This window comes from Columba livia, chromosome 4, assembly GCF_036013475.1.
Source record: "Columba livia isolate bColLiv1 breed racing homer chromosome 4, bColLiv1.pat.W.v2, whole genome shotgun sequence".
In the NCBI taxonomy this organism is placed as follows: Eukaryota; Metazoa; Chordata; class Aves; order Columbiformes; family Columbidae; genus Columba; species Columba livia.
Genome location: NC_088605.1, coordinates 31,694,931 through 31,720,530, shown reverse-complemented (window position 1 = coordinate 31,720,530; position 25,600 = coordinate 31,694,931). Strand labels below are relative to the sequence as shown.

The following is a 25,600-nucleotide window of genomic DNA, read 5'->3' as shown; positions in this document are numbered from 1 at the left end:
TGGCATGAGCCCACTGTAATTTGAAATAAGACACACAGATTTCTGTGGTGTAATTTTAGCCTCACTGGGTTCAGGCTGTTCTTTAGTATGAAAATGTGCACCTAAAGGACACTGGCAATGGGATCAAACAGCTGTAGTTTTCTCTACAAAAGATCACCATCTAAAGGACAGAAAGAACTGGCTGCTTTTATTGGTAGCTCTATACAAGACACAAAGGTGGTAAAACTGGTGGTGGATTTTGAAAAGCTGAGAAATAAAATTAAAAAGTTGGAGGGCACAACTTATACCTGAGAATACAAAATGACAGAAAAAGAATACAAAAAAGGAGGGAGGCAGGGAAGGAAAGCTCTGTAAAATTAGCAGTAAGGCAAGGAACCACATACTCTGAAGACGGGGGCAAGCCAGAGCACCAGTTTATATAGCATGACGTGTTTGATGACAAACGAATAACAATCAAACCCCAGCAACCAGCAGGTAGCCTTTGCAGTGAAGATGAGCATTTCATCACTGTGGACCAGCTAACTTGGTGCTTTTCTGTGGACAGTGCCCTAACTTACACAGAGTCCTCAAGTTTATCGCAAACACCACAGCTGAGGCAATGGCCTGGTTCTACATGTAAACTGAAGGTTGCATGTAGCTTTCAGGTTGGCTGGTCACTCTTACACTCTGTAGCATAGATACAGGTAAACACCACAGTGACTGAAAAATCCTCCAAGGACAGGTAAGACACTGACAATTCATTTGGGAAGGCAGGAACATGTGTGAGGAAAGTTAAAAGTAGGTCAACTTATCATGGCACTATGATCGGTGAAAATTCTGCCAAAGATCTAAGGCCGAGTGTACAGCAAACACCAAATTCAGAGGCCAGAAACATTGCCAGAGTAGGGTGAAGAGAGGGAAATGTAAAGTAAGCATTCAGCTTTACATGTATCATTTGAATTGCCAGTAAAACACCTGGATATAGCAAATCAGATCATGTTAAATCTTGAAATAAAATTTAATGGTGTTGTAATACCAATCACTCTGGAAAGAAGCTAATGAAAGCTATAGGTTCACCAGACTCATTGTGACAGAATTCAGGCAAGGACTCATTTTTAAGTCTGCTGGTTGCCAAGGTGATTCAGATCAATTTATTCTGTTTCTAAAAACTAAAGAACACAGAGTTCTTTATGTTAAGGTATTCCCTTATTACTGAGATACAAGCTTTCTTTGCAGCTTATTACTACATACAAACTTGATTGCTACAGGTGTCCGACTAAAACAAGACATTTACCTAAGCAGTAGGCAGAGATGCAATATGGGTTTTTGAAGCCCATTTTAGTGCAGGTGGCTCTAGGAGTTACTGCTGTTAAAAAGGTTAAACAGGAAAAGCTCAAATCACAACACATAAAGATTATTTGTTTGAGTCACTTACTGCATCCAACACAATTCTGTATCCACCCAACAAGTCCTGCAATGCCCAAGTCTATCCATAAGCTGGACAATTACAAAATGCATTAAGTATCCCAAAGCCTTTATTTGTAAATTTAACATATCACAGTATTTACTGTTCAGAATAACATACACAATAAGGCTGTGAGAACTGACTTAACTTTGTTGCCAGAGTTTTAATTCAGTTTTACCTGAAGGTCTCTTGAATCTCTCTTTTAGAAAGATCTGTCCTAGTCTTTGAAGGGAGTAGTAAGATATTTGAACAGAAACAAGACTGGAAGATTTCTAACTTCCACATTTGGTCAAGGTCCAAAGTGGCAAAGCTGCAGGAGTATGTACAGAGCAAATAACAGAATGATAGTGGGTCATTTGATACTGCTTAGAACTAACATTATGGTAGTCTCTTGCTTGTAGTGGTGGTTAGCATAGCTCTATATACCTGACAAGCCCAGTCTTTCAGAAAGGTTTGCACGTCAAACACACTATGAAATCTAGGAAAACTTTCTAAGTGCCAGCAGAATGTACTATTAACACCAGTTGTATACAAGATCACCCTAAAATGAAACCTACTTAATTTCAGACTTGTATTTTAAAATGTCTCTGGTCTGCAATAGCATCAGTTACAATTGCTATGTGGAGAATTCAGTTCTGGATTTAAGTAGTTACTTGACTCAGGTAGGGACAAAAGGCCTAAACTCAGCTACAGATAACATTTAGCAGCAAGATCAGATATTAAAATTATGCAAAACCCAGACTCAATTAGCAGCTACAATACAGAATGCATCTCCAGCCCAAACTACCGCAACACCAGAGACAAGCCACCTCCTTACTCTTGTGTTTCTTGCTCATTTATTTCACTTTTCCACTTTTCCACACCTCAGCATGAGCATGACACAGCGCAAGGCTCGCCACAAACAAGTCACTGTATTTAGCCTATAATTCCAGATTGCTTAAAAGTTCACTTAACACATTTCGAGAGATTTCAGAATATGCATCTATCAGCAGCTGCCATTCTCTTACACTTCATAGGGCACTGTTTAAAGCTGGATTCACACCTACATGCCACATTTCAGCAAAATAAGGTAAGGAATGTGCTTAACAGTGAACTACCAGCATGCTAGAGGCCGAAAAAACCCAACTCTGACAGAGTGTTATTAGTGTTCTAAGTCTTCTGGTCAAAGTATGAAGATTGCCTATAAGGAAAAATGTTTGCATTGGCACAACCAGTGTAGGACAAAATGAAAGGAAAAAAAAAAATAAAAGCCACCCAACAAACAACCACAAACACACTCAAAACCACAAAAAAAACTAAACCAAAAACCAACCAAACAAAAAGCGCACAACAACAAACAAAACCAAAAAACCCAACAGAAACCAGCAGCAGGATGGTTCGTCCTTTAAGGGCCAGAAACAGGTTGGCCATTCCTGCGTGTGACAAGATACCTGTAGCTGACCCCATATACCATTGTTGAATACAGAGACTTCTGTGCTTCTTTTCTAGAGGATGGGTTTGTGACTGCAGAAGGGACTAAAAAATAGGGGGAAAAAATCCTAAGATATGAGAGAATAGAAAAGGTGAAAAAAGACAACCTTAAACTTCCATATCCCCAAAAAAGAAACACTGTACTAAGAACTTGCATTGAACAGTGACATTTTCCTCTAGACTCTCCTCCGTTATCATCATCAGGACTCCACAGAGATGTCCTGAATTTGTAGATTTGCTCACAAAAGTAACAGAAGAGAAAAAGCTGAATTGTTGAGAACTTGTACTAGTTTGGAAAGCGAATCCCCTGAAAGTGACCTGGCTAGAGAGTTCAGTCACAGTAGAGCACCACATTACAGCACATAACATTCAAGAGGAGGAGGCAGATGAGGACAGAAGTCTGTCATCCCATGCCATTATAAAATGTATAAAGAAGATACCAGCCCAACTCAGGAACAGCACTGGATGTTTGGTTATCCGTTCTTCTCTCTGCTTACAAGGAAGAAACAACAACAAACCAGCCCTGTAGAGGATTGTATGTCTAGCCTTTAAGCTTGTTAGCAAGATATTCTGAAAAAGATCCAAAACAACTTGTGCACTCAGCACAGAAACAGGCAGAGTCTGCCAAGAAGGTAACACTCATTACTTAAATCTAACTTTTCTCCAGAGCTGGAGAAATCACACTACGCAGACACTTAAGTCCAGAAGCACTTGGAAAACTACAGGATCTCATTTTTAATTCGGACTTCAGTTAGCACATGAGCAGAACTGCTGTGTTAATATACAAGCATTATAACGCAGTCAAAGGAATTTTGTACCTAAATATCTTCTTTGATTTGGATCATAGTTCTGTTTGCTTGAGATACCTAATCTCAGACTTCGGACCAGCTTTAAAAAGAAAAATGCCATAAAATACCAGCGAATAGATCATTTTCCCTGAAAGGCAGTATCTTAAGACAGACAACCACAGTACTGTAAAGTATGAAAGGGCTGAGATGAAAGCTGCGTTTGAAGATTCACTAGCCTGTGGAAGACTCCTTGCACATAGTTTTTGTAACTCCAAGTTTACTCCCTTTTCTCCAATTCAGAAGAAATACACCTCATTGCATTTTGCTAGAAGAGCATCGCATTTAGGAGTGACTGAAGATCAGTGATGCAGCAAAGAACTCACTTGGACGGATGTGCTTTAGTTTGCGAATTGAACCTGTGATGTTCCGTGACCCTGTCTAGGCAACACATAGGTTGTGTCTTGGCTAAGAGGTTTATCTCCAGATGGCTTCCTGGAGAGAAAGAAGCAGGATTCCTGACAGATTACTTCATCAGTGCTTTATCTTATTGATCTCTCAGAAGTCTACAATTCCTTCTGTTCTTCTGGAACTTGACTCTCTTCACGAACACCTAACACACTGACAAGATTAAGAAAAGGAATGTGCCTTTTTACAAGAGCAACAGAGAACATATATGCATGTATTTAGAAGTTGTATTTTTCTCCTATAGAATACTGGACTTGGTCCTATTCATTCTCAGTAGATATATCCCCATCCTAAAAAAAAGTCAGCTCACCTGAGGTAAGATTCAGAGATTCAAAGGCAGAATTAAGTCTTGCATCCAAATTCTATCACTGACCTTAACATAACACACTGTGCAACCCCAGCTAAATTAGTTTCTTTGTTCCTTAAAATTCGGAAAAAATAGCTGCTACTTCTTAGAGAACTAATTTTTGTAAAGTGCTTTTGAGTTCCTCGCATGACAAAGATATTCATATTGCATAAAACAGAAACTGGCAGGTGACCTGATTATTTCTCCTTTAAGTAAAAACATATGAAAATGAAATTGTTTCATGAAAATTGTTTTTAATTACAGTGGTAGGTATCAAGCCACATCTGAAATCAAGTGCATCAGTGCTACCAAGAAACATACCAAACCTATGCAGAGATCATTTATTCTGATTCCCATGTAATTTGTTCCAACATACCCTTTGCTTAATGCAAATCTACTTCTTCAAAACACAATACAGGCTATACTTAGTTTTGTATTATTACTTAAAAGTAAAAAATCTTGTTCTTAAACATTTTGGCTTCAAGAAACAACAGCTCGTGAATTCATTGTCCATCTCAGATTATGAACTTCTTCAGTTTCCAAAGCCCTATCATTATTTATCTCAAACTCTTCCATAGATCAAGCCAAATCTATGTGTAAACTTCAAAATACAAAAGATATGAATTATGTTTTTATAAAAAAATGTAAAAAGCTAGTCAAAATTACATGTTTAGATATTTAATCTCTGAAGAATGGAGTATAGCAGCAGGAACTTAAATATAGTAAGAACTATCAACAATAAATACAGGAAATTAGTGCAAAGATTGCAATAGAAGGATTCTTGAGTACAATGAGAATATAAAGAGACATTCTAATTTGTACAAAAAACATCCCAACTCTGTACACAATTTCTTCTATAAATACAAGCACATAAGATGAAATGCTTATTTGCAAATAATAGTCATTAAAAAGTGTGCTTCACTGGGTTTTTCACTCATTCTCTTGGCAGGTGTAGTTTGCAGGAAGTCTGTAAAGACAAATTTCCATAATTAGAAATTTTTAATTCCTTCAGAAGTTATGTTTCAAATACAACCAACAACAGATGCAGTACATACTTGATTTCCACAGAAAGCGTTGTTAGAACACTAAGTATTGTAACAAATCCATTTGCATTTGGCAATTCCTAAGTGGGTGACAATGATGTAAATTATTTAAAAAAAAATAAATCACCACAAATATTGAACCAGCAATTTACCTATAGCGGAGCATGAAATTGGCTGTGCATTGCTATTGCCTGTTGAAGTTTTTCCTCTTTGGCTCGTCTACAGTGGCAGAGCTACAAAACAAGACATAAGAAGAAAGAGTTCTGAAAAGAATTTTTTATAACGCATAGTACAGTTTCTCTTCAATGATTTAGCAGCTTTGCAGGCTCTTTTAAAAAGGAAAACCCTGAGAACGACCCTCCTTCCAAGCTTCTAGCTGAACAACTGTCTATATCGATAACATATTCCACCCACAACTGCTTACAGGAGAAATGCATTTATTACACATCTTTAAAGAAAGGTACAAGACTGGTAAGTTCTCTTCTCACAGTATGAGCAAGAACGGTGGCCTTTGAACTTCAGTTACTTCTTTGGTGATAGGTATCAACAGAATAATTAGTTTAACAAGTTTAATAAATTGAACATTAAGGTTGCTTAATATGTCATTCTATGTCAACTTACCAAATTTAAAATTATCCAAGTATCTATCTTTCTGATACCTATATAGGATATAGAAGAAAGTGGCACAAAAATATCTGCAACCACATGGGACTCGGGTCTAATGCATGAGAACTTTGCAGTCCTGTCTTGAAAATATATGCCTTCAGAATGCAGATTGTATTTTAAATAGACTGAAGCCACTTAGAGATGTATTTTTCTTTTGTTGGAGCTTACTGAAGCACTGTTCTGTATCGCAGGACTGCTCAAACTCTAAGTCTTAAATTTATTCACTATGTGTTGTATATCTCTCAGATTAGAATGACTTGTATATTACATACCGTTCTCTTTTCCATGAAACTACTAAGAAAGTCATCTATTTCTGTTTTGCCTTCCAAGAAGTCTTCTGCAATAGTGTCAGATTCCTCTTCAGCTTCATGAGCAGCTACTTTAAGTCTTGCTTGCAGAGCACTTGGACTGCAACTCTAAGAAAATAAAACCTCTTATGTGATATTAAACTGTCCATTAAAACCTACATTTCCAAGAAGAAAATTAAGTGACTATAAAAATATGGGATATATGAAATAGAACAACACTACTACATAAAAGCTTAAGTGCCTAGATGAAGCTTCACTTCCAAGAAACAGCATAACTTGTTAAATTGGAAAGGATTCAACCCAGGGTTGTACTTAAGAACAGCTCTAAATGCTCATCACACTCCCTTCTTCCGACTTGGCTTCTGTTCTAGCGTCAAAAAAAACACCCAACCCAAAACCACAGTCGTGCAGTCATAACACTGTTTTGCTTTCAAACTGTTTGGTACTTCATCTCATTGTATTTCAAACCTGATGTGAATCTATTTCATACAAAACTAGAGCTCAACCAAGAGACTGTTCTTTATGGATAAAGATACAAATCACAACTTCAGTTTTAGTGAAGTATTGTTAAAGGATAACACGATATAGAGATTGATTATACCTCACTAAGTTCATGCTGTCTTTGCATCTTTTTTTCAAAGGCTGCTTTCATCTGTGTGAGTTGCTCATACTGTAAGACAAAAATGAATATTTTACTCCTGAAAAATAACAGAATATTACAATTACTATTTCTGAAAAAAATTTTATTGTTCACTTACTTTATCCAAGACCATCTGTCTTTTTGCCTCAAGACTAGGCTCCAGCAACAAGTTCTTTTCTGTAAAATAAAGTCACTATTACTACTTTTTTAAAAGCATTCAGTTTGTATAACAGAACACAGCCACAGATGCTAATGTTTTGACATCTTACTTGCCAGCTCCTCAATGCTTTTCACTAACTCAGCTCTATCAGTAATGACTTGCTTCAGTTGTGGTAGAGTCACAAATTGTTCCAGTAACATTTCCTCCTGCTCATTCATATTGGTCAGCTGTGATATACTACATTCAAACAGAAAGAAAGAAAGAAGATTAAAAGCTAACAGCAAATACTCCGTGTAGAGTAACTCATTTCTGCCAAAAGTCAAAAGTTTCAGGCATTCATTGGGACTTAACAGATACATGACACTTGACCACTAATTTTTCTGCAGCAGTAAGCTTAAAAAGCAGTGTGTTAAAAGGTATCTCTCATTTCAAGCCTTACTTGCCTATAAAGTGTTTTTTTAACGCTCCTGTAACAGAATGACCTTGGCCAGCTATCAGACACCCACCCAGCGGCTCTCAGTCCTCCCCAGGCTGCCAGGACAGTGCCACCTATGCCCAGTAGAGCTCCTCAGCACATCTGGAACGCTGTTTGTGACTTTACCACCAGAACAATCATGGAATTTTAAACCAGTCTTCCTGGAAGGACCCAACTTGATTAGAAAGTTTTGTTTAAACAAACAAATTGTACTTCCCCCCCTAAACCTCCTAATTGTCTGCTACATAATAAGGATGCTGCTAGAATTTACAGCTGATTTAGCTAAATTAAACAGGCTCTTAAGAAGGTGTCAAGGGAAACAAACAAACAAACCCAGAAGTCGTTCTTGCCAAAGGTCTTTTCCTTTTTCCAAGGACAGACTGAAAACTCACTGAACTATGACACTACCATGAAGATATGAGATCAGAAAGAAATCAATCTCCTAAAAGTCTTTCAGAATTAATAGGTAATCTGTCATCTGTTTAATCTCAGGTAACTGATCAAGGAGGCCATCTCATTAGATCTGAGCAAATTGCTGGGAACAATAACCAATATTTTTTTTTTTAAATTGTGACAAGATATGCTTTTGATGCAAATCTTTGTATAATATGTATGTGAAATATGTAGATGTGGAAGTGATTTTCACTGGGACAGCTGGCACATTTACCACCTGGATTTATCTAAGCCAAACCCCCTTACGTGTGGTGAGCTGCTCACCAAGTAGTCTATTTGCAAACCATTTTCAAATCCATTTCCCTGTCCTCTTTCCTCCTTCAAAAGTTATGCTTAGTGTATTAGTAGAAATCAAGTCCCTGGTGAGGCCCCAGAAGACAGCAGAACACTGACAGTTAGAAAAAGTAAAAATAAATGCACTTTTTCCTGGTGTTGAATCCTAAAATATTGTTCCTGCTGAGAAAACCCTAAATAAGCACCACATTTGAACACACGGCTGGCTCTACACTTTTGGTAAGAGGTAGTTCTCCTATTTATAATTTCTACAAAAACCTTTCAGTGATGCATACAGACTTTTGAGAAAAAGCAAATACAGACCAGCAGTAATTGCCTTTTAATGGCTATGGAAAGTTTTGCTACCTTCTGAAAATTTACCTCAGTTCTGAGAGTTCTGGAAAGGTATCAGGAACATCAGGCATCTTGTAAGTACATCCATTCTGGCCAACCTAAATGGAAGTTTAGAAAAGCTTAGATTTTTGAAGAGAAATTTCTTGTTATTTAACCTGATTAACCCAAAACCAGATGAGTATTTGCCAGTAACAAGAAAAGCAGGAAAGCACTAAGAAGTAGTAGCACTAGTTACTGAACAGAAGATAACTCAACCATGGCAATGAAATACTTGGGGATGTTTGGGAAGGTGTGTTATAAAAGACGAGTCAATTTTGGAGGAAAATAATACTGTTTTGCTATGTCCTCCTTTTGACAACAGGTAGATGACCCAGTAAACACATGGGAGCAGTTTAACTCAGGGAAGTGAGAAGAGAGAAAAAGATTGACATATTGTTCTCTCTCATGTGGTTTTTAAACCTATAATCCCTTGCAAAAAAACTTCCTGGGCAAGGAAACAAAAAAGTCTGTCTTCACAGAAGGCAGAAATTTTTAATTCTATAAAACAAGAAAAGTGCCTTTCAACATGAAGAAAGCTTTTGTTTCTAGAGACAAGATTTGATTAAAGACTAAACATTTAGATGTAAAGTTCTTGGAGAATATTAAAAAAAATCCTCCAAGTGCATCAGTGAGAGGGAGTTTGTAAGTACACACATACAATAACCCTGAAGAGAAGCTATTTGAAGCATGAAGCCGAGAAATAAATACTCTACACATAAAGGCTTGAGACTGCACATCACTCTCACCTGATAGGTTGTGGGCAGAAAATCCCATATAGAGAAAAGGATCTCATTTTCTCTGGCTGGAGAAACAGTCACAGCTGCACTACGTATAAGTATATTCAAAGACATTTAGCATAGCACTAGTTTCACTAAAACTCAGAAAGATTAACTTGTTGCTCTGACTCCAAATTCATACTAAAAAACTTTCAATCAAAGCCAGAATAAAAGTTTTATTTTCCTAGCATGAGCAATGCCCTGTGCAGCCCTGAGGGAAATTATACTCAGAGTCCAAAAGCTTAAGCAGCAAAACTCAGTGCACAAACCTGAAGCACGGCTTCTGCCGTTGGAACAGGCAGTGGCAGATCAGCAATCAAGCCATAAGAGGGAGCAGCAGGCTTGTCTGCAGTGTAGCTCGAAGGAACTGCTTCAGCAACCGGCACAGCTGCCATTGTTCTATTAGTTTCTTGAGGTGGGTATGGAGGAAGAAATGGAAACCCCTGAGGAGCATAAGGAGGCATTCCAGCTGGTTTGTTGAAAAGGCTAAAAACAAAGAAACAAACAAGACATGACCATGAGCAACCTACTGCTTACAGCGCATTTCTAATAGTTTGAATTATAATTACTAGATCATATACAAAGACATAATATTGAATTTTTAAAACATCATAAACTTTGCATTTTCTGTTCTCACTTACTTCCAACATAGTAAGTCTATTTTATGTCTTATACTCTAACATAATGTACAACTCCATTAAACTATATTATTGTAAAGCAGCCAAATGCACACTCACACTCTCAATTATAAGAAAACTACATCTCAAAAATTTATGAGCACAAATTTAAATTGTTTCCATCTAAAAGTCCTTAGGAACGCATCCATGTCACACATTCTTACTAGTAAGTAGTATAGCATTTAAGAGCTTGAGCAACACACGCATAACTACTTCTAAACAATATGTATGATTTTTTTTTAAATTCCCAACTGCAGCTGCATCTAAACCCAGTATTATCAGCCACAAGAACCATAGTTGTACTGATAAAGCTGTAACGTCTCAGACCACTTTTGCATATTTAATACAATTATTTAAATTGCACAATTTCTGTTGCACAACTGTGCAAGAGAAGCTGCTTCTAAACCCGGGAGATCATGAACAGAATATAAGGAAGCATGACTGTTCAAATCATTATGTATAGCAAATTCAAGATTTCACTTGATAATGTAAATATTTATTCTTTTTCAAGAAAATAGAAGTTATATCAGCATGTTGATACAGCAACTCTGAAGAATCCTAGTGTTTCTTGTCAAAACAATCATGCCACCAAGCATGAAATTGTGCAAGTGTGGGAAATCTATGTCTCCCAAGTCATCCGCTACACTACTCCTGTTTCTGCCCTCCTAATATTTGGTTTCATCTCTTTTTAAAAAATGTAAGTTAATACACACAACTCCATTCATTGTGTTAATAGATACTTACTATGGAAACGATGTTGAGCTAGGAGCCAGAACTGGAGGATTCTTCCAAAACTCATCCAGTAAACTTTGAATGATTTTTCCAAGATCTGAGTGCATTGTAAACTGATAAAAACAAAACAAAAACTCAAAAAACTTAAAGCAGCAAGATGTAGGAGAAAAATTATTCTTGGATTCCAACAGTTTCAAAACATGCTGAATTTGACTATGTATTATATCAACATAACAGTGCTGTAAGCTATTTCAGAGACATATCAGCTAATGTAAACTGTACTTACACAAGCTCCAAATAAAGTTATAAAGATACCCAAAACTGAACAGAAACTACAAGCATTTTACATGTTCCATTAACAATGGAGAATCAATGAAGTATAACATTTCTGATGAAAAACAAAAAAAAATCCACCTTAGTTACCAAGTTACATTAGGGGCAAAAAAAATAAGAGAAAAAAAAAAAATCAAGATTTAAGTCTGAGAAAAAAAGCATCATTAATTGCATTCTAAAAAAGTCGTAACACGACTCTACAAACAAAAAAACCCCTACCACATCCTTGTTGGCAGGGAAAACCAAACAAAACCACCCAAACCCCAGCATATTAAAATCCTGCATATTAGAGCTAAAACCTTTACAACTTTTTAACAGGATTACAATAAAAAGAACTATGTTACAGAACAATCTTAAATAATCCTTCTCCCTTAATTGGAATAGCTGTAGAGAAACAAGAACTGTGCTATTGGTACTTAGAATAAAAGTGAAAGGAACTTTCTAAGCCATCATAACTTAAAATAATTTTAGATAAATGGAATACCAAACTCAGTAATGGTAGCAGTTAAAAAAAAATTAGTCGTATACTGAACACTAGTGAATTTTTGTTTCCAGATCCGTGCTTTTTATTACCAGAAGTATTAGCAATAATATAGTATGACATGTATTAAAATTGCTATCAACAGTAGATACATAGGAAGCCACAAATTATACATACATTACTTATTAACGGACTGGTCACATATACTCCCTGCTTGTCCACTAAATGATGTCTCACAGGTGGAAAAACACTGATGACCGGTTTTTCCTGAGGAAACTGAGGTGGAAGCAAGCTGCAAATACAAGAACCATCATTACTACAGCTACATATCATAAAGTTTGCATAAGAAGCCTTCTTACGCAGAGAAAAAGTACTATTACATAAACTTACTTTTCTATGAGAAGAGTTATGGAGAAATACAGAGTGAAGCATACAAGAGGATTATCAGTTACAAAATTAGAAGTCAGACAGATTAGAATACTAGACTTCCACAGAATTGAAGAGAGCATTTAGTGGGCAAAACTGTAGTACAACAATGAAGCAATTATGTCCAGGAATAAAGAAAAAACTGTAGCATAACAAGAATATTTTCTAATATAAATGCTATTACTACAAAAACAATGTAGTGTAACCTGCAAGAAAGGCAAGTTATCAGGCTAAAGCAATAGAAAACTTGTACACAGAACATCACCAATATTTGCGAGAGCAAAAGCACTCCCCAAAGTAAGTGCATAGGAAAAGTTACAATAAATCACTCAAGTTATGATCCAGAAGCTTCACTGGGGTAAGAGTTAGTACAAGGAATTACAGCAGATTAATAAATTACTAGTTAAGTTTATTTTTTCGTCTGCAGGGGATTCAAAGTCATCAGAAACCCTCAAGTGTTTTCTCCTATTTAACTTCAACTAAAACCACACAGATATCTTAGGAGCTGAGCACAGCAAAATATAGTTTTGCTGTCAGCTGAGCATCTGCATCTTGTACAGAACTACTTTCACTCATATCAGCACAACTACTAATGCAAGATTTGTGCATGCGAAGGTTATAGTTCCTGAAATTAGTTATGAGATGGGAGCCATTTATGTTCTATTACTACTTTTTTCCGTGAACACTTTTTATTTTCAAGATGTGCATAGAGATATCTCACTCTACTTACATGTTAATATTAATTGTCAAGTTGTTTACAGTGAACGGCAGTCGATATTCCACATCTTTCTGAATTTCTGTAATGCTGTCAAAGAAGAAATTGTTAATATCCAATTAATGGTCAATATAACACCCTAAAGTCTAAAAAAAGGCATGACCTCAGACTTTTGTATTTAGTTTAGCATTGACAAGCCTTGTAAGAATAAAATTTAAAGTGCTGGAGGGAGTCAATATGCTTCAGAATGCTATACTGAATACCAAGATTAATGTAAAAAATATTAGAGTCAACTTTAAAACCTCATACATGATCACAAGCAATGGAAATAAAGGCAGAAAAATTGTGCTACCGACTGATTTGACAACGATCTCAACTTATTTTTCTCTACTTACTGGCTTAACTTAAGACAAAATATCAGCAATTTTTTTATATACTGATTTTATCTGATAAACCATTTACTTTGCCAAGGCGCTATACTACACCTGGTTCACAAGTATTGCTCTGCAACACTGCCTACAGATCAATATTTAAAATATACATTACACTAGATCTTCCTTAATAGATTAGCTTACTATTTAACAGTTGTTTTTTCCACATGAACCAAGTTCTATGCACTTACACAGATATTTTCAAGAATTATCTGGAGAAGAGCTACTTGCAAGAATGTAAAGCTGTGTAACCCAGTGACACTCAAGACACAGACACCTCCAAAAGCATTGAGTGAAGAAACGTGTATCTAACGAAATCCAGTGTGCCTGAATCCAAATTTGCTCCTCTTGTAACAGGTAAGTTCCTGAGAAACATCTTTAAATCAGCTGCTTTAACAGGAAGTTGATTTCAACACTCAAAGCACTCTGCAATCTGTATGCACAGCAACAGTTTCGAAAGATGGCATCACAAAGAATGTGGAGAAGGAGGAGGAGTAGAAGACTTAGCTCAGAAGCAGAATTTCCAGACAAAATGAACATACCTAAGCCGGGACTGGGAGAGAAAGCAGGGCAGAAAATAGTCTTCATCTTATAATGCCTCAATCAAAACACACTTAAAAAGCAGACTAGTTCCTCTTCCAAATACTTTTCCTGCCTGCACCTTGTTAAGAATATTCTTCTCCCTCACCTCTCTAAGGCTCCCTTATAAGGGGCGGGAACACAGCTCCAATTGGGAATAATGGCACTGGGTGTTCCCAGAAAGCCTCTCTGTACCCAGCTTCAGAAATGTCCCTTCATCCATCCATCACCAGGCATACTCTGGACAATTACTTCCTCAAAGCCACCCAAAACATACTACCTGCAAATGTGTGTTAGGTGTACTGCTAGGAGTGTTTTGTATCCTTCCAAAGCATTATTTGCATACAGAATTTAAAACTTTAGTTTTCAGAATTTCAGCAATAAATGGACTAAGACACAAATCTTGCTACACATCTTGCTTTCGGCAGTGCAACCTTATTCCTCTCACAGACAACTCAGAATCTGTTCTATTGCTGTGAAATCACACACTGTTTGAAGAAACTCTCAGGCATCCTCAGCACCAGAGAACTCAAGTCAATTTAGTGCTTTAAAACAAAATGAAATCACCACCTCCTCATTCTTAACTGAAGGATTCCCCTTGGAATCTCTCATGCACATTCCTGCCCTGTAATCATCTGTCACTCATTTTAATAGCCTGCTACAAAATCCTTCTGAGAAGGGTATATAATTATATTCTACTGACATGCACAACCTATAGGAGCTGTGGAGGAAGAGGACAACAGAGAGAGAGAAACAAGAAATCCAGAATCTCACTGAGGTATCCAAACTGTTATAACCTCCTTTGGGCAAAACCTTGAACCAATAAACTTGGCTGTCCCTTCCCCAATTGGGAATGGGTATGCTGGAAAAACGGCATGTTCTTAACTTTGTCTAGAACAACAGCAAATATAAGAAGACTGTTTTTTAAACATAAAAACTTTATTTCAAGCTCCCAACTTGTGAGGGATCCTGAACAGGAAGACTAACTACTGCAATGAAATTAAGATCACATATACCTGGGCTTTTATTACCTATGAAGACCAACCAAACTTACATAACTTTGGAAACCACACCATGCACAGAATTTTGAGTATTTCAGGAAGGAGCAACTGGGATATGCATAAACGAACAATAAAATATACTTATCAGACAAAAAAACCCAAACACATTAGAAGAGCATTCATTTAATTATTGCCTAGGAAACAACGTTGTTGCAATGCTTCCTGGGTATTCCTGTCCTAAAGATTTGTGCTGGTGTGGAGTCCACAAGCAAGCACACCAGTCCTACCCGCCCCCCCCACAAAAAACCTTTTCACAACTTCCACCAACTACAAACACCTTTTTAGAAGCACAGAATTCAAGGCAGAGTTATTCAGATTTATTTGGTGATAAGAATCCATTATGAAAACGTTATGCTTTGCCAGAATGCACTCCTTCATTCACCTTTTTTTTTTTACACCTATCCTCAAGAGAGTTCAGGCAGGCCAGTTCACATTTGATCAGCGACCACCTCCCCACTCCTTATCTCCATTCCTGCCTGCACTGCCCCTTCCCTCTCTGCATATACTTGAAGTGGTGGCTGCACAGCAGGTAGTAAAACAGTTCAGTGAGCTGACCTTGACAAAAACCGATCACCTTTTCTGAGGACTTAACTTGGGGTAAGCTCACCTCCCTAGTAGAGAAAAAAATGGTAGAAATAAAAGGCTAAGTAAGGCCAGTCCAACAAAAACGTCTAGTTAGATAAGCTGCCGCATACTCATGGAGACAGCTCCTTAGTAAAGTAATCCATCCTTCAAAAACATTTGCGAAATTGGCTCTGAGCAGATTAAAGTTTAAGCAAGCAACAGTACTTAGTAATGCTGTCATACTTATGTCTACTGTGTGATAATTCAAAACATTAGGGTAGCGAGTGAACTGCAGTAACAAACTTAGAAATAAAATCTGTTCCTCTTCCACTCCTAGCCTCAGTCTGACATAACTGAAAATATTACATTTTGTCTGGATCACTTTTGGAGGCTTCTGTCACTCTACTTCAACAGACATCCTGGGAAGAATGAACCCCTACATGTTCACAGAAAATATAACTTGAAATATATAAAGTGCGGATCTCCTTTTAAAAGGTGAACAGGCAAAACTGATCAGCATACCGAAAAGCTAGAGTATCTCAGGATAAAGGAAAGTGTTCAGCTCTAAGAAGTGCGGTTGTTGAACAGGAAAAAAACCACCTGCCTCCAGTGAGCACCTAAACAAGTTACTGAGGAACTGTCAGTTATCAGCAAGTTAGCACTATGCCTCAGAAAAACAGTATGTAAAGCCAGTAGGCCTGCTACTGCTAACAAGACCATTGAGAGACATGGCTCCTTTATACTGTACGTCTTATTCTTAACTTTTAAAGAAATATGCTCCTACAACCACTTCATTCCAGCACACGCAGCCCCTAGCTCTTCCTAGACCTTAAAACCCATTACACCGTTTAGCTGACTTTCCGGCACGGCAATCTCGCCCGATGGCCCGGCCAGGCCATACGGACAAACACCCGGCCACCGGGAACGCCCCGCCCCCCCCGGCAGCAAATCTCGCTTTCGGTTCCCAGGTGCGACCTCCCGTCGCGCCGCCCACACGGGTTTCTCCCCTCCGCGGGCCTGCTCCCCGCCGTCCTCCAGCCGCGCACCCGCGCCCCTGCCCCGGGGCCGCTCCCGCTCGGCCTGGGCTGCAGCCGGGCCGCACCGGGAGCGGACGGGGCGCAATCACGTCCCTGGGTGTGCGTGCGGGGACACACGCCACCTCCCGAGGCGCGGCCCCAACCGGCGCTCCGGGCGGCGCCGGTCCCGCGTCAGGCGGCACGGGCCGCCCCCCTCCCCCGCCCCAGGCCCAGCCGCGGCCACTCACGAGGCGTGGGCGCCGCGCAGGGACTCGATCTGCCGCTGCTTCTGCTGCTGGAGGCTGGTGCGGGCGGGCAGCGGCGCGGCGGGCGAGCCGGAGCCGCCGCCCTTGGTGAGGGGGAACAGCCAGTTCATCCTCCCGCGGCAGCGCCCGGCGGGCGCGGGGCACCGGCGGCTCCGCACCCCGGCCTCGCGCCCTCGCGCATGCGCGCGGCGGCACCGCCTCCGCCCGCCCCGCGGCCGAGCGGCGGCGCCCCGCCCCCACGGCGACACGCAGCTTCGTCACCGCCACGCGCCCGTGACGCGTGCCGTGGGAGAGCGGAGGAAGGAGTGGCGCGCCCGGCCGACAGGAGACGGGGCGGGGCGAATGAGGGGCGGCCCGGCCGGCGATTGGCGCCCCCGCCGTCGGTCAGAGGTGAGGGGGGAAAGGCCGCAGCGCGCGGCGATGATGTAATGGCTTTGTGCGGCGGGGGCAGCGCTTCCTGCGTCTCGTGCGGCGACTGGCGGTTCTGGGGCGTCGGGGCCGCCGCGGGACCTCGCCAGACCCGCCGCGGCCCTGCCCGGCCCGGCCCGCCCGGCGGCGTGAGTGAGCAACCGAGCGAGCGAGGGGCGGGGGCGCGGCGGCCAGCCGGGCGGGGGCAGGGAGCGCAGAGCCTCTCCCCTGGGTCTGGCTGTGCGCCGCTCGGGCCCGCGGCAGCCCCTTGGCGGGCCCGCGACCTTAACGGCAATCCTGACGGCTGCTGGCGGTGGGCGCAGTTTTCGCGGGCTGCGCGGCTGCCGCCGGAGGCGGGCCCGGGCGCGCCCTGCGCTGGGTCGGCCGGGGCGGGGAGTAACCGCGGCGGCCCCTTCCCGATCGCACCCGCCGAGGGGTGCTGCTCGCCGGGCGGGCTCTGCGGCTTCTTGGGCCGCTTCCAGGGCCTGGTACGGATAAGAGGGCGCCCGGAAACCCAGCCGGGGCGCGGGTCCAAGCCTGTCGGACCGCGCTCTAGTCCCTTCGCGCCGCTCCTCCGCTTAGCGCGGCTCGTACGAGCTGAAAAAAACTTCTCCTGCCGAGGGAGACTGCCTGCCTGGGCGGCTCTCTGTCGTCCGCAGTGTCCCCGGGTTTGGCGTAAGGCTCAGAGTCACTTTGCCACTTCGTTTCGTGTTGCACGCAGCCGTGGTATCCCCAGGAATGTAGCTTCTAAACCATGGAGGAATAACGCTGAATTACCATATCTGTTGTCGAACAGATATGTCCCTCCCCAGTTTCTCTGGCTTCGTGCAAGAAAGTTACGAACAGAATCATGTGGTTTTAGTTTTGAATAGTAATCTAAACTCAAATAGCTGAAATTCACATGTTTTTGGTGGTTAGGTTGTGCTTCTTTTATGGAATTCCGAAGAATAAAGCTTGATCCTGGTGTTTAAACGTTTTTTTTTCAGATATGTGAAGAATAAAAACTTACACTTCATACTTTTTTTGTCCTTTAGGTTTAAAAATATAAGTAATTGAAGTCATCTTTATGAAACTGCTCCTCAGTCAAGTGTAGCTTTTGATGTATGGTCTCTAAAGCACCCCACTATGCCAGCAGCTACTGTAGACCATAGCCAAAGAATCTGTGAAGTTTGGGCTTGTAACTTGGATGAAGAGATGAAAAAAATTCGTCAGGTTATACGGAAGTATAACTATGTAGCTATGGTAAGTGGGCACTTGATCTTTATCTAGCAAGTTACTGCAAAAACCATGATTTGTCAGTAAGTTAAAGCTGTAAGATTGTTCATCTGTTTTCACTGAAAGCATAATGGATTCTTAATGTTGAATTAATGGTGTACAAACATTAGGATCCTAATCTATTACCTTTTAAAAGCTAAACTTACAGTACTCTTCAGTTATGAAACTGTTAGATGCTTGAAATATGTTTTTTGAAGAATGAGTGATGTAAATTTTTTCTGGATGCCTTTTGTTGAACTTTTAATTCTGTTCTTACAGGATACAGAATTTCCAGGAGTAGTTGCAAGGCCTATTGGAGAGTTCAGAAGCAATGCAGACTATCAGTACCAGTTACTACGCTGCAATGTAGACTTGCTAAAAATAATTCAACTAGGACTGACGTTTATGAATGAGCAAGGAGAATACCCTCCAGGAACTTCAACTTGGCAATTTAATTTTAAATTTAATTTAACGTAAGTGTTAAATGTCTGTACTAATAAATGTATGTTGCTGACTTACTGTTATTGAAAATGTATTACAGGTTGTGAAAGCTGTAACAGCAAGTCTTTTTATGTGTGTGATGGGAATACTGGAGATGCTTTACAGTGAGGAAAACTGTTGTCGGCTAGACGTGTGCTTTTTTTCCCTCACTTCTGTGCAGTCTGTCTTACTGTTGGTAATTTGGTCAAAAATGCTAAGCAATTCCAAGAAAAGTTCTAAAAAGATGCATTTATGCTTATTGCAAGAGTTAGCCCCGCATTTTCATATCTAGCATTTCAACGTGCTTTTATCTAAACTTGGTTTAACTCTTACTAGTTAAGTGAGAAGTCTCATGTTGTTTCTTTGCAAATTTTTAGTGGAAAATATGAACATGAAGAAAAAATTGTGAAGTTACCAAAGTGACTAAGAGAGAATTATGATAGATGCTATCAGCAAGTCTAAAGCAATTGCGCTCTGTCCTCTTTAAAAAATACTATTCTGGTTAAAATGCTCACAACAGGTTCTAGATGATGTTATAGATAAAATTCTGTCATCTTTTTAGTACTGTAGCAGCTTTTCTTGTGCTTCAAAAGCAACTTATTGTATTAAGATACTGTATCTGAATTTTCTTTTATAATAAGTTGAAAAGGATTACTGATTCTAGAGCATAACTCCTGTGGAGGTTTTTGTTCTGCGTTATCTCGTATGAGGTGTTGGTTAAAAAGCAAGCCAATTTTTATTATCTGTTGGAATTGTATTATGTACTTTCCTTTTCCAGTGTGATAAGATACTTAATGTGGAGTTCTAATTATATCTTTAGCAGGTAGTTGATAAGGTGACTAGCCTCCTGAATTTTTTTCTTGAAGTAAACATAATTGGTTTGATAGGCTCTTGTATGACCTGAATTGAGTATTGGTGCAAACACTTATCAAACTTACATGTGTTGAAGGCTTGTGGGGTTGGTTGGTTTATTTGTTTTGGTGTGGTGTGGGTTTTTTTGGTGGGGGGAGGGGTGTTGTTTGTGTTTTTTTTTTTTTTATGGTGTGTTTTGTTTGTTTTTTGTTGTTGTTTGTTTGTTTTTTGTTCCTTTTTTTGTATTATTGTTTTGTTGTGTTTGGGTGGTTTTTTTTTTCAGTTGTGGTACAAGCTGATAACTGGAAAACTTAATATATGTGAATTAAAACTGCAGCCTACAAAGAAGTTCTGGAGAAAAGACCTTTTTTCTGCAGATAAAGACTTGTTTTCAAAGTAATCAGGGTTCTTAAAAAGAAAAAACTGCTGCTGTCTTTCATGATCTTTCTAATTTTCTAAACAAGCAGTGCTGTGGCTTGTCACTAATCAGTTTAGTCTGAGGAGCGACATGCTCTGTTTAGTTTGAAGCACCTCATGAAAGGAAAAGTAGTGCAGATTTGATATTTTGGTATCTCTAAACTTAGCCAGCCATGTAAGTGCAGGGTGGGAGTTATCCATTGTCTTTATAGAAGAATAGACTAATCCCGCTAAGTATGAGAGAAAGAGGAGGAGGAATGAGTTAATAGCTTCCAAACTGTGATCTGAGAAGAACCTGTGTTACGTTTTATTCGTTTTCTGAGCTTCATAGTCTACTTAATGTCAAACAGCTGAAAACAAAAGTAGTTTTCCATCCATTTGTGCTAGATGTTGCATAGATAAGACAGCTTAGTAAGCCAAGAGCTAGGTAGTCACTTAGCTAACTTGTTAATAGTTCACTGGGGGGGAATTTTATACAAAAAAGTGAGCTAAGTAAGTGTTGCATGAAACACAAATATTTTTTTTCCTATGGGGTGGAGAAAGGACTTATTTTTGTCTGTTTCTAAACTTCCTTTTGGGAAGTGGCATGGTGCCAAATGTTCTGCTCCTAAAGCAAAACAGCTGTTGGCTGTTCCTAGAAGGTAATTTTTTTTTGTGTGTGGTTCCAGCCGGATCTTGTTACAGTGTGCTTTTAAAAAGCATAAATGTTTCTCTAAGCTAACTATCCACCTGATTAGTGCAGAGCAACAAGCTAGAATTAAAACTTTTTGCAAAATGGGCATGTTTGTTTTGGATGCGTTCTTTAATGTGTTATGAAAATGGACAGGTGTTGGCAAATTGATGCCTTAAAGCTGGAGTACTAATGAGCAGCTGTGTGGGAAGAAGGAAAAAAGATACAACACATCTTGAGAATGTATCTGTATGTTCTGATGAATGATGACGTGCTATTAGGAATAAGGAATATAAGGCTATGACTGAATCTAGCAGTCGTGTTTGATATATTGGTTGTCTTTTATTTTTGTGTTTTGGTTGAAAATTGAAAACTATACACTGAAGACACTTTGTAGAATACTATGTCGTGGACAGTAATAAGAATATACTAATTAGAGCCACATTTGATTTTTATTTTCAGTTGACTATTCTATGTCTTTGTTATGGTGATGTATATTCTACTTTAGAAAAAAAGCCTTTATCCATTTAATGAGAAAATACTTATGATTTTTATAGAAATTTTAGCAGTGAAGAGAATAAACACAGGGATAAAAGGGGTTCAGGCAAGGCATGGATTTTTTTTTTTTTCTCCCATTACATTTTATGTTCAAAATAAGGCTCTTAAGGACAACTTGAAGTTGGTCATATTTAAAGAAAATGGTTGGTTATCTGATTTTTAAGGATCGACTAGTTGGAGAATGTATTTTCAATTGCAGTGAGTAGGAAGTTTTGAAGCGTATGTCTAAACATTTACATAAGCTTAAATCTCAAGAAATGTGTGGCAAATACTATATACAGAACTTACAGCAGCAATACGATCTGGAGTCTACTGTTCTTAATTCCGTAATGTAACAGATATTAGTGCTTCAACTATTCAATTTGTCACAGTTTAATTAATTAATCTTATTTAGAATATATTTGTATTCATACATTCACTTTCCTCTGTAGATTGGCAAAAGTGGGAGTTCTAGATAATTAGAAGAGCAGCAGGAACTAGGTGTTTTTTTTTGAAGGAGGCATGAATGGAGGTACTGACAATGATGAAATGCTAACAATAGCTGTGAGAAATGGTAATTAACACCAAACAAAGTTAAGTTTGTTAATGAATACAAAAAAAACCCAAAACAAAACAAAAACATTACTAGGTTTTTGATCACTGAGGTTTGTAGGTTTTGAAAGCTTGCTTCCTCTCTCTTTTTAGAGAAGATATGTATGCCCAGGACTCCATTGAACTGTTGACGACATCTGGTATCCAGTTTAAAAAGCATGAGGAAGAAGGAATTGAGACACAGTACTTTGCAGAACTGCTTATGACATCAGGAGTTGTACTGTGTGAAGGAGTCAAGTGGCTTTCCTTTCACAGGTAAATTCTGCAGTGAAGTATTTGAGTTTTTGATTTTGTTTATTGACTTCTAGACCTTGGATTTCACATCTTGTGTTAAGTGGTATACATCTTATAGTATATATAGCACACATCTTGTCAGTAAGTCTTAAAAAACTATTTCTGCTGTAGTATCTGTAGTGCCATTCTTTTTTAGAAGAACAGAGTGTACAGGGTGGTGGCTGGTGTTTTATTTTTAGTGCTTACGCTGTAAACCAGAAAAAAAAAAAATGAAACTCCTAAGCCAGCAGGTGGCATTGTTATCTCTTGAAATCACGCATGCAAGTAATAATCGTAACAACAGTGTAAAAGCAAACTATTCCTAAGCAATTCTTGAGCTAATGTTGTTTGGCCCATGGGAAAGGCTGTAGAATTATCAGTGAGGAGTTTTATAAAGCACTCTTAAATTTGTTTTAAATCTCTTTGGCAGCTAAGCATTACTCATCTTGGAAGGAGAACCCTGATGAGCCTTATTTCTAGCTGCAGTAATCAATATATTTTACTTTTTATGCCATAGCAGGAACTCATCTTCCAAATGAAACAGAAATGTGAATGCGAAATCTTTATGAATCTGTCAAGATATGAAAGATATTCTGGTGTTAATAAGATTTAACACTTCAAAATTTATGCCATACTCATTGTATAGTCAGCTACGTGCCAGAGATAATTTGCACTTTTTGCAAGCAGTGGGGGCTTTATAGGCTTATTGCTGTGTAATGCCACCGAACTGACATCTTAAATGCTGGCTGCTAAGCAAGTCAAAAAACGTAGAGCAAATGTTTTAGCTGAGACTAGTAGTTTCTTTACAGCTTTATTTTTGTTTATCACATGTGCTATGGTGGTAATGTGTAGATGATGAAATTAGAGAAGAAAACAACAACAACAACAAAAACCAAACATACCCCCCCCCCCCCACCCTCAAAAAAAAAAAACCCAAAACCAACAAACAACAACAAAAAAAAACAAAACACAAAAAAAAACCCCAAAAAACCCCAAAAAAAAAAACAAAAACACCCCAACCAACCAAAAACAACAACAATAAAAACCCAAAAAAAACCTCAAACAGAAAAACTTTGACTTATTTATGCATCTTGGAGGGGAGGTTGGAGGAAAGAAAGGCACATCAAATTCAAATTACAGAAGGATTACATCTTAAAAATTAAGGATTTCTTCAGCAAGGAATGTAAAACAGTAGTAGAAAGGTACATATAACAGCCTGTTGCAGAATTTGTGATTTTGACTTGCTTTGTAGAAAGCAAGTGTTAGACTGTCTTTCCAAAAAGCAGGAGTGGGGGAGAAAAGACATCATCCACTTGCAGCTGTCTCGACTCACAGTATGACTCCAAAATAATCTTGCTACTTGGGTAGCACCTTTGGGAAAAATACTGGAATAAGAATACTGGAATAAGAATGCCATGAACTGTGTCAACGTAACTGCGAAGACTGAATTAGTGAATTAAATTTCTTTCAGCTTCTTAAACTCATTATTATGGGCCCTTATGTACATATTTGTGATTTACACTTGACTACAGTAGAATAACTTGGATAGTTCAGAAGAAGGGGAGGAGAGGCATATTATGCATGTAACTAGTGCATCAACAGACACTGTCTTGTAGAAGCAGCTACAAAATGGCGTTTTTCCAATATTGCCTTCTAACTTCAAGGGCCCAGTGTAAGCTATCCTAGCAAAAGAATACCCAAGCAATTTCTACGCTAAGTATTCTTTTTAAAGCATAATTATATTGATTGTGTGTGGTTCCTGACTAATATGCTGGTCAACATGTAATGCAAACTATGTGCAATAATGCCATTTGTACTAGTGTAGGTTATGAAGGATTTTTGTCATGTCTTTACTAAAGTTGTTTCATCTGTGCTAAAATGAGTTTCTGTTGTGTACTTCACTGAAAATGTCTAGAAATCCTCTGGAGACAGCTATTCCAGCACCTATTTGTCAAACACTGGTTATCCACAACTCTACTTGAGTCAGAGGGTGTTTAAAGGCTTTTGTGCTTCACAGAGCATGCTGATGTTATCTTAAGCACAAAACCCTGGAGTAGTGGGTGAAGTTCTGAGGAAGCTAAGATTGCACAAAGCTATAAATGAACAGGGGTCACATAAAATGTGCCACAAAGAAGAGTAAACAGCTGTTTCTAAATATATCTTAGGTTGGTTGTGATTATGTTCTGTCAGTGGAAACTCAAACAGGGGGACAGCTCGGTTGAATATTTGTTCCATTTAGGCTCTCCATGCAGTAGTTCTTTGACTACTGAAAGAGCTGTGCTTGATAGCTGCTGACTGTGCTGTTGCTTCTTTTTCCTTAAAATGCTTTAATTACTACTAAGCCTCAAAATCTGAGCGTCTTTGGAAGTGGGCAGAGGGGGATTACTCCTTTCTCAGAGTGCGAGGTTATGTTTTGTTCTTGTTTTGTTTTTGTTTTGTTTCAGTCTTTGATTTCCTTTAACTCTTGCATAGTTTATTTCTAAGCTCTTAGCTTCTCAGAGAGTTTTCTTTATGTGAGTTTTATCTCTGCATTTGATTTAGCTGCCTTGGCACTCTGACCTGTTGGCCAATCTGTGGACCTGCAGTTCTGCCAGGCACGAGTGAAGAAACATTTGCACTGTCACTGATTCTTGTATACTGCAACTTCATAAGCAACTCCATCAAATCTTGCATTTGTATGCGTGTTAGAGAGTATTTGAGTTGATGAGAGAGGAGGGGGAAGCCCTGAATTTCTGATTCTTGTCAGTCAAGGGAGATGTGGGTGCTTGACAGTTTAACAAGCTGTAAAACAGAACAGCTCAAACACTGTTTTTGTGGATGTTCAGCTGAGTGATCTGCTGAAGCTGTAAGTGTCCACCTGTGTGCAACCTCCTCAATCTATCTTTGGGGGCTCTGTGCAATCATGCCTCCTAACCCAGATGTTTTGGGGAAGCTGGAAAGTTCCAAGCAATTGTATTTTAGTAATCATTGTGTGTAACTTATTTTAGGAAAATTTAATCTGTTGGCTCGTTTCTATTAGCCAGTTATAACACAAAGTAAAGCTTTCTCAGCCCTGTCAGGTTTTGGTTTATTTCAGAGACTGTTGGTGTTTGAGTAGAGTTCATTGTTAACTGGCT

General features: G+C 39.2%; 2 protein-coding genes across 5 annotated transcripts in view; one reads left to right on the top strand and one right to left on the bottom strand.

Moving 5' to 3' along the window:
* Positions 1-4,747: 4,747 nt before the first annotated feature.
* On the bottom strand, positions 4,748-17,191 carry VPS37A (VPS37A subunit of ESCRT-I). The gene is made up of 12 exons (XM_065061025.1): positions 16,964-17,191; positions 13,080-13,154; positions 12,101-12,215; positions 11,122-11,222; positions 9,970-10,186; positions 8,913-8,983; positions 7,440-7,567; positions 7,289-7,347; positions 7,132-7,200; positions 6,495-6,638; positions 5,709-5,789; positions 4,748-5,480 (listed from the first exon to the last, which is right to left on the bottom strand). The coding sequence occupies exons 1-11, from the start codon at positions 17,089-17,091 to the stop codon at positions 5,709-5,711; spliced, it is 1,188 nt and encodes a 395-aa protein (XP_064917097.1). The 5' UTR covers positions 17,092-17,191; the 3' UTR covers positions 4,748-5,480.
* CNOT7 (CCR4-NOT transcription complex subunit 7) overlaps positions 17,183-25,600 on the top strand; it is a 21,233-nt gene continuing 12,815 nt past the window's right edge. The window contains exons 1-4 of one of the 4 annotated variants that reach the window (XM_065061028.1): positions 17,183-17,371; positions 18,424-18,631; positions 18,923-19,116; positions 22,305-22,466. In XM_065061028.1, the coding sequence (XP_064917100.1) occupies positions 18,515-18,631; positions 18,923-19,116; positions 22,305-22,466 (473 nt within the window). In that variant the 5' untranslated portion in view covers positions 17,183-17,371; positions 18,424-18,514. The other 3 variants (XM_065061026.1, XM_065061027.1, XM_065061029.1) reach the window with 3 other exon arrangements.